The 7,825-nt window shown below is 51.9% G+C and overlaps 1 protein-coding gene across 2 annotated transcripts; it reads right to left on the reverse strand.

Annotated features, from left to right (window-relative positions):
- Positions 1 to 3,035: 3,035 nt before the first annotated feature.
- Positions 3,036 to 7,599, reverse strand: ALDH1B1 (aldehyde dehydrogenase 1 family member B1). 2 transcript variants are annotated; one of them, XM_019649465.1, is made up of 2 exons: positions 7,382 to 7,599; positions 3,036 to 5,275 (listed from the first exon to the last, which is right to left on the reverse strand). In XM_019649465.1, exon 2 carries the CDS (start codon positions 5,264 to 5,266, stop codon positions 3,713 to 3,715), a length of 1,554 nt encoding a protein of 517 aa, XP_019505010.1. In that variant the 5' UTR covers positions 5,267 to 5,275; positions 7,382 to 7,599; the 3' UTR covers positions 3,036 to 3,712. The 2 variants fall into 2 exon arrangements, with proteins under 2 accessions (XP_019505010.1, XP_019505011.1); XM_019649466.1 differs by having other exon boundaries at positions 7,377 to 7,549.
- Positions 7,600 to 7,825: the final 226 nt, after the last annotated feature.

Raw genomic sequence — 7,825 nt, forward strand, 5'->3', positions numbered from 1 at the left:
TGTGGGGACTTTCCCGCCAGGCGTACCGCCCCTTCACAATCCAGTCCCTGCCTCCTCCGAGGTCTTTCCGCCCTTCCTCTCTTCCTCACACTATTCCTTGCACCCTCCATGCATTCCCACAAACACCATGCCCTTCCTTCTCCCGGGAACACCCTTCCTGCATCTCTCTGCCTGGTTACCTCCTTCTCATCCGATAGGATCCCATGTCCCTCCCACCTGGCCTTTCTCCTGGGCTGAGCCAGGTGCTGTATTGTCAGAAGACCTGAGTTTGCGTCCTGGCTGCACTTCCTAGCTAAACATCTCTGGGCCACCATGTTTATTTATCAGGTGTTAAATGATAACAATAAGTGCCTGAGAGTAATTAGAAGCATTACATGAGGGCCGGCCGAGTGGCGCGATGGTTAAGAACTGGCTTGGGACGCCAGAGGGCCCTGGTTCGGATCCCACATATGAGGGCTAGTGACACTGCCCTCTACAGCTAAGATGCAGAACAACAGCTCAACGTGGAGCTGGGCAGCTGTGAGTCGCTGGTGATGGCGTAGGCTGCAGCCCCTGTGGCAGTGGGTTGCCATGGGCCACCGTATGTAGCCAGCAGCCAGCGTGAGCGGCCAGCAGCCACAGTGAGCGGCCGTCCAGAAGCCGGCGACTGATCTGCCTCGCCTGGGAAGAGCGCAATGATGGTGCCAACTTGGGCCAGTGAAGCAACGTCCTCCACAACTAGACTGAAGAACAAAACAACAGCAACTTGTCTGTTCCCCTTTCCCCAATTCCCCAATAAAAAAAATCTAAAAAAAAAGAAAAAAAAAAGAAGCATTACATGAGATCATCAATATTATTGTAGGAGCCTTATCAACACTGTGGGTGCTTAATAGTCTTTGACTATCTGTGATCTCGTGGCCTCTGTACTTCCACTTATTAGAGCACTTTTCCCCTGTTTTGTAGTTGTCTCCCTGCCAGACTATGAGCTCCTACAGGGCAGGGACTGCCTCATTCAATTCTCTGTCCCCACACCTGCCTAGAGCCAGGATTTTTGTTTGTTTGGTTTTTTAAAAATAACTTACTTAGCCTTTAAAAACAAACAAACAAACAACAAACCAGTAAATGATCTGAGCAAATTAATTAACCAGGTGACCGCCAGAGGTCAGCCTCACACCTAGAATAGAATCAACCCAAATCAAAGTTCTTAAACGGCCTGGCACCTGGGATCTGATCTCGAGAAGCAGTGTGACTGGAACCGAGCAGCAGCCCTGCTGGATCCAGCAAAGAAGTTCAGTGTTTGGGCTCTTCAGGCATTGAGGTTGGATTAGATAGGCTCTCAGTTTGACCCCTTTCTGGCTTATCATGTACTGAGTCCAAATGAGCTATACTGCTAAATCTCTCAGCTTCCATTTCCTGTGAAACAAAAGGGGAACCCCACTGCTTACGTTATTGGATTGTGGGAGGCTTCAGTGGCATGTAAAGGCACCTGGCATAGATGGCACCTGGCAGAGTAGAGCTTGGTGTAAGTTTGTTGAGTGGGTGGGTGCCCCAGAATTGCGATACCTATGACCAAGTGAAGACCTGCCGGCAGTGTCTGCACTAAATGATGCCCAACTCAGCCTCCATGCTCACAGGGCCCTGTACCCAGCGCAGTGTCATGAGTGCAGAGGCTACAGGGCTGAGCTCGCTGGGAATTGGAACTATCTGACTCCAGGCTCAGAGTTTCAGGAATGGAAATGAGAGACCTAGAAGATTGTCCTGTCCCAGTCCCACCCCATAATGGGACACCCGGTACTAAGTTTCTCCTGGTTTAGAAGTATTGAGAAGCAAATGACGAATGGATCTATTCAAACATTGAGATGTTGCTTGATAGTCATTAGAAACCCCCACCCACCCACCTACTCATTCCCATTTCCCCATTTCATGACAACTTTCACTACTGTGCAAAGTGCCACCAGCCTCCAAGAGTAGATGAAAGGTGCACTTCGGGGGACAGTCAGGGTCACCCCAGCTTTAGACAAATGGCATAGAAAGGAGGTCCCGGGAAGGGGAAATGAGGGGACTGAACACAACCTGAATCCTCTGGAAGCATTTTCAGGCCACCTCTAAGGTCAGATACTGAATGACATCACCTCGAGACCTAGGTGAGATAACAGGATGCTAAAGAGAAGCCTGGGGGTGTGCATTCACGAGACTGGGTGGACCTAAAAGTGGGATTTATGAGCAATGTGATCGAAGGGTGGCACACAAGGAGGGAGGGGATCAGCATTGTTTCTGTGTCACAGCCTGCTGGCTTGGAGTTACTCCCATCCATTGGGGAAGTAAGACTAACAATAATCATACTGAACTCTCAGGTTTGCATCTCCGAAACCCCAGCATGTCAGGATGACCCTGATGCTGAGGCTGGCTTGAGGGGTGGTATGTTTTGGTAGAGCTTGGGGGATGACGCCAGTGGAAGCCTTGAAATGAGATCTGACAGGGACTTACTCAGGCGGGAGGAATCAGAGCTTTTCTCTGTAGGTCTTAAAAGTTGCACTTTGTCATCCAGACAGGGGAAAACAAAAACAAAACTAGAAATAGTGTGGAGGGGAGTTTTGCACCTGGCTGGGGGTTGACCAGATGACTAACTAGATCTCTACCATCCTCAAGACTCTGTAAAACACTCAGTAGCAAGAGAATATCGATAAAAAATTGATTTGCAAACAGGATGTATGAGTTTAATTTTTAATCAAAATCAATTTACATATCAAAATTCACTTTCAAAGTATGCAATACAGTGCTTTTTGGTATACGAATATTCACAAAGTTGTGCAACCATCACCACTATCTAATTCCAGGATATTTCAAAACCTCCCCCACCAAAAAAATTCCATACCCATTAGCACGTACTCCCTGGTCCCTCTTCCCCAAGCTCTGGCAAGCACTAATCTACTTCCTATCTCTATGGATTTGCCTATTCTGGATATTTCATATAAATGGGCTCGTACAATATGTGACCTTGTATGTCTGTCTTCTTTCATTTAGCATGTTTAAGGATCATCTATGTTGTAGTATGTGTCAATACTTCATTCCTTCTTTTTATGGCTGAATAGTACAAGGAATATTCCATGGAAACATTTTGTTTATTCACTCAGTAGTTGATAGACATGTGGGTTGTTTTGAGCTTATTTTAAAGGAATGGTTACATACATACATTCTTTGCCCATTCCTTCCCTCAAATTAAAGAAAATCAGTAGCAAAATGAAGTTGTGGCAAGCAAGTAAAATAGCCAACAACTGGTACTTAGAAAAGGAAAAGCACCCTTCTCTTTTAGGTTAAGTCAATAAAGAATGGGGCCAAGATTTGATATCCATCAAAACTCCTAATGCCTTCCAATCCCGTGTTTGAGGTGAGTTCATCCACTAAGTCAGCAGGTTAATCCATTAGGAAGTCCTTGGATCAGCAGGAAGAACTAAAAGTCCAGATCAGTGGTTTTAATCTATCTTCCAGAGACGCCTACGTTTTCATGGAAGTTACTCAGGGCCTCCAAGGGGCCTGGGGCTAGGGTGCAGATGGATAGGACTGAGCCCAGCCCCCCATCCCTGCTTTAGAGAAGCTCTGATTTTAATGGTTTCATTTGTTGAGGTTCTAAGAGTTCACGTGGAACAAATAAAGGGGCTAAAAAATGTTTGGCAACTACTGGTAGGTAGCTGTGGAACCCTTAGCCTGGAGTTGGGTCTCATGGTGGCCATTCTTAGGAGTTCTTCTGTGGAACCTTGATGGTGACTGTCTTCACCTCCGTGTAGGCCTTCAGCCCATCCTCCCCCAGCTCCCTCCCATTGCCAGACTCCTTAAAGCCTCCAAATGGCGTGTGGCAGGTGACGATGTTGTAGGTGTTCACCCACACTGTCCCAGCCTGGAGTGCCTGTGTGAAGTACAGGGCCTTGTCCAGGTCCTGGGTGAACACAGCAGCAGCCAAGCCATACCTGGTGTTGTTGGCCCTCTCAATCACCTCCTCAATCTTCTTGAACTTGAACAGGGGCTGCACAGGCCCGAAGATCTCCTCCTTGGCGATCCTCATGTTATCCTGCACACCACCAAAGACCGTAGGCTTGATGAAGAAACCACGCTCCCCAAAACGCTCCCCACCGCAGAGAAGTTTTGCCCCTTCCTTCTGGCCAAGCTGGATATAGCCCAGGATTCGTTCAAACTGCTCCTTGTCCACCTGGGGCCCCTGCTGGGTGTCCAGCTCAAAGGGGTTCCCAACTTTCCTCTGCTTAGCTTTCTCCACAGTTCTCTCGAGAAACTCATCATAGATGGATTCTTCGACGAAGGTCCGGGACCCTGCACAGCAGCACTGGCCTATGTTGAAGAAGAGGGATTCATGGCACTGCTCCACGGCATGGCCCATGTCAGCGTCAGCCAACACAATGCTAGGGCTCTTCCCACCCAGCTCCAGGGTAACTCTCTTGAGGTTGGACTCTCCAGCTGCCTTCTGGATCAGGTGGCCCACCTCAGTGGAGCCGGTGAAGGCAACTTTGTCGATATCCATGTGGTGGGCGACAGCTGCTCCTGCTGTTGGGCCATAGCCTGTGATGATGTTCACCACCCCAGGGGGGAAGCCCGCCTCCTTGATGAGGGAGGCCAAGTACAGGGCAGAAAGAGGGGTCTGCTCTGCGACCTTCATGACCACAGTATTGCCGGTGGCAAGCGCCGGGGCTAGCTTCCAGCCCTGCATGACCAAGGGGAAGTTCCATGGAATTATCTGGCCACAGACACCAACAGGCTCATGTCGGGTGAAGCAAAAATGCTCACCATCCATGGGGATGGTCTTGCCGTGCCACTTGTCAGCCCAGCCAGCAAAATACCGGTACACCTTAATGACCTCGTCCAGGTCCAAGGCATAAGACTCCTGGAAAGGCTTCCCGTTATCCAGGGTCTCCAGTGAGGCCAAGTAGACACGATCCCGCTCCACTAGGTCGGCGAGGCGGTTCAACAGCCGGCCCCGCTCGGAGGCATCCATCCGGCGCCACGGAGACCCCAGGCGGAAGGCCTCGCGGGCTGCTCTCACCGCCCGATCCACATCAGCCCAGTCCCCTTCAGCCACGTGGCCGATGACTTCTCCTGTGCTAGGGTTGACTGTTGGGAAGGTCTTCTTGCTGGTCGCATCTTGCCACTCATTATTGATGAACAGCTGGTTGTAGTGGATGTCTGGTTTCTGGATGGGGCTTGGGAGGGCTGCTGCCGACGAGTACGGGGCGGTCCTACCACCGAGGCCACGAAGCCGGGGCACCAGGAAGCGCAGCATGTTACTACTCTGGAGAGGGACAGAAGGAAGCAGGGTGAGCAGGTGAGAGGGGGCCAGGGGGCCCCCAAAGGCCCACCAGCTCAGACGTTCCAAGATTCTAGCATAAAGGGATGTCATCTCGAAAACAAAACACGGATTGTAAGGTGTATAAAGGCCCTGAAGAACTCTCTGGTCCAACTCTGCCAGGCCCCGTCTATCCTCCGGCTCACTCCCTCACCTCTTCCAGGTCTTTACTCGAATGTCACCTTCTCAGGAAGGCCTTCCCTGACCACCCTTTATAAAGCTGCAACTTTCCTCACTTCCAGCATTCTCTATCTCCCGTACTATGCTTTATTTTCCCCCATCTGACATACCAAATGGTATATTTACATGCTTATATGTGTATATAAGCCCCCAAGCCAAGAACACATCAGCTCCATGAAGGCAGAAATTTGTTTTTCCTATTTTGTTCATCGCTATGTCCGTGCTGCCTGGAATCATACTTGCTACAGAGCAGCTGCTCAGTAGGTATTTATTTAATGATATACTCAGGAAACAATAACATTTCCACTGAGGCTCTTTAATTGACCTAAGAATGGAGTGGAACCAACGGGACTCAGAGACAGAGCTGTTCTCTTAGACAGGGGCTTGCCTCACTTCCCCTCCGTGCTTCAGTTTCCTCGCATGTGAAATGCCTCGTGGGGCTATGCTGAATGGGGTCGTGCATGTAAAAGCCTGGCACACTCCAACCATCAGAGCTGGCAGCACCCACAGAAACCAGCCTAGCCCAGCCTCCCAGGCACAGGTCTCAGCTTCCCAGGAGTGTAGCAGCCGGGGGAAAAAGGGCCTGCTTATGGTTGCCTACAAGACTTGATTAAAACAGCAACTGTAAAATTGGAACAATATATAAAATGTATTCATTGAAATTTAAATGGTGTATAAAGTTCCTAGATTCCCTGAAGCAGCAATCCCCCATCTCTGCTCTCTCACTTGAGTCTAGCCCCACCCAGCAGCAAAAAGGAATTGCACTTGCCCCCCCCCCCCGCACTCCACACCCCAACTCCCCACCCTCTGCCACTGGGCAGGGAGGGGAGCAAAGAACTCATCCAGAAAAGTACCCCAGCCAGGACCTCAGCTCCGTACACATCAGTGCTGCCCAGGAAAGCCCTCTCTTGGGGGTAAGCTGAGCCAGCAGCCCTGTCAGGGGTGCACTCAGGTTCCCCTCTGCTCAGAGTTCTGCCCCATGCTGGGACAGAGGCACCCTTGGGTCCAACAGCCTGGGTTTGAGGAGGGAGGGGTCCACTGGGAGGTGGGTGTAAGGGGGAGTCACCGATCCATGGGTGGGAGTGAAGGGGCTAAACAGGCAGGATGAGTGGTCACAGACCAAGGCTGAAAATCTTTCATGCCAAGCCAAGGCTATTCCTACTCTAGGGGCCTGTATGGGGTCTGCCCTGGCACCTCCACTTGCATATAGAAAGATCACTGCTCACTGGTGCACCAGGCTTTACAGTTTGCAGGATATCTCAGCGGTTAGTTAACTCATGGAAACGGCCAGCCGCCCTGGGTTGATCCGAGCAGATGATGACCCCCATTCTGGAAGAAGGCTGGGGACCGGAGAAGTTCAGGGGCTCACCGAGGACACACAGCAAGTAAGAACAGGAGCCTTAGCCAGGGTTCCCACAGCCCTAGCTTTGTGTTTCCTCCTGACCGTGGACAATTTCTCCGGTTCCCTGCATTAGTGCCCACTATGCCAAGGACCAGGCATTCTGGGTGACTGAGGACCAGGCGGCACCCACCTCATCCTTTCTGCAGGGAGGGGTTGCGCGTCCTGACCTCTTAGCTACAGCCTTGGCTGGGGCGGATTGGGTGGGCGGGAGCGTTGAGGTCGAGCTAACTGGGAAATGTCTGGAGGGAGGGGTGTGGCGTTCTGCGTCCTCGAGGCCCAAAAGGCGCACCTCAGGACCCTGGTGCAGGAGGAGGGATGGGGAGCGTGGAGGGGGTCCTATACAGTGCACGCTGGACACAAGGGCCCGCCCCCAGATGGGGAAGCCAAGGACTAGGGAGGAAGCCTCCATCGCGGGGACAGGAGCTGCGACTTGCCCCGGGGGTCCGAGGGGAGAAGGGCACTTACGTTACCTGTGGCAGTCTCGGGCTCAAGCTCAAGTACAGGCTCACGTTCTCCGAGGTCTAGTCCGCCTCTCGCCAGGCGCTCGCTCCAGGGCCCGCCTCTGCTCAGGGCTGAAGCTCAACAGCCAATGAGGCTCCGCCTGTGCCTGGGGCGCCGAGATCACTGGCCTCAAGACCACCGCCGCTCCTCCCTCCAGGTAGTGGTTCCGGTTTTCAGGCGAGGGGAGCGGAAGGGGCAGTGCCCCACCTTTCCCTTGTCCCATCGCCCCTGCACCCTCAGGGCATCCTGCCTCCCGCAAGCGCACTCTCCTTCGCAAGGCCCTCGTTTGGGAGCGGAAATAAAGACCCAGGAGGGGGCAGGCCTTCTTCAGGCCACACAGCAGTGGGAGACTGGATCCGAATTAGATTTTGCATTTCTCCCTCCCGCATCATGCACCTTGTTAGGTTGCCATC

The sequence above is a fragment of the Hipposideros armiger genome, unplaced genomic scaffold (genome assembly GCF_001890085.2).
Source record: "Hipposideros armiger isolate ML-2016 unplaced genomic scaffold, ASM189008v1 scaffold_133, whole genome shotgun sequence".
Lineage (NCBI taxonomy): Eukaryota > Metazoa > Chordata > Mammalia > Chiroptera > Hipposideridae > Hipposideros > Hipposideros armiger.

What these genes read in the sequence shown, in the direction of transcription:
- ALDH1B1 (XM_019649465.1), bottom strand. Translation starts at nt 5,266, where the DNA reads ATGCTGCGCTTCCTGGTGCCCCGGCTTCGTGGCCTCGGTGGTAGGACC.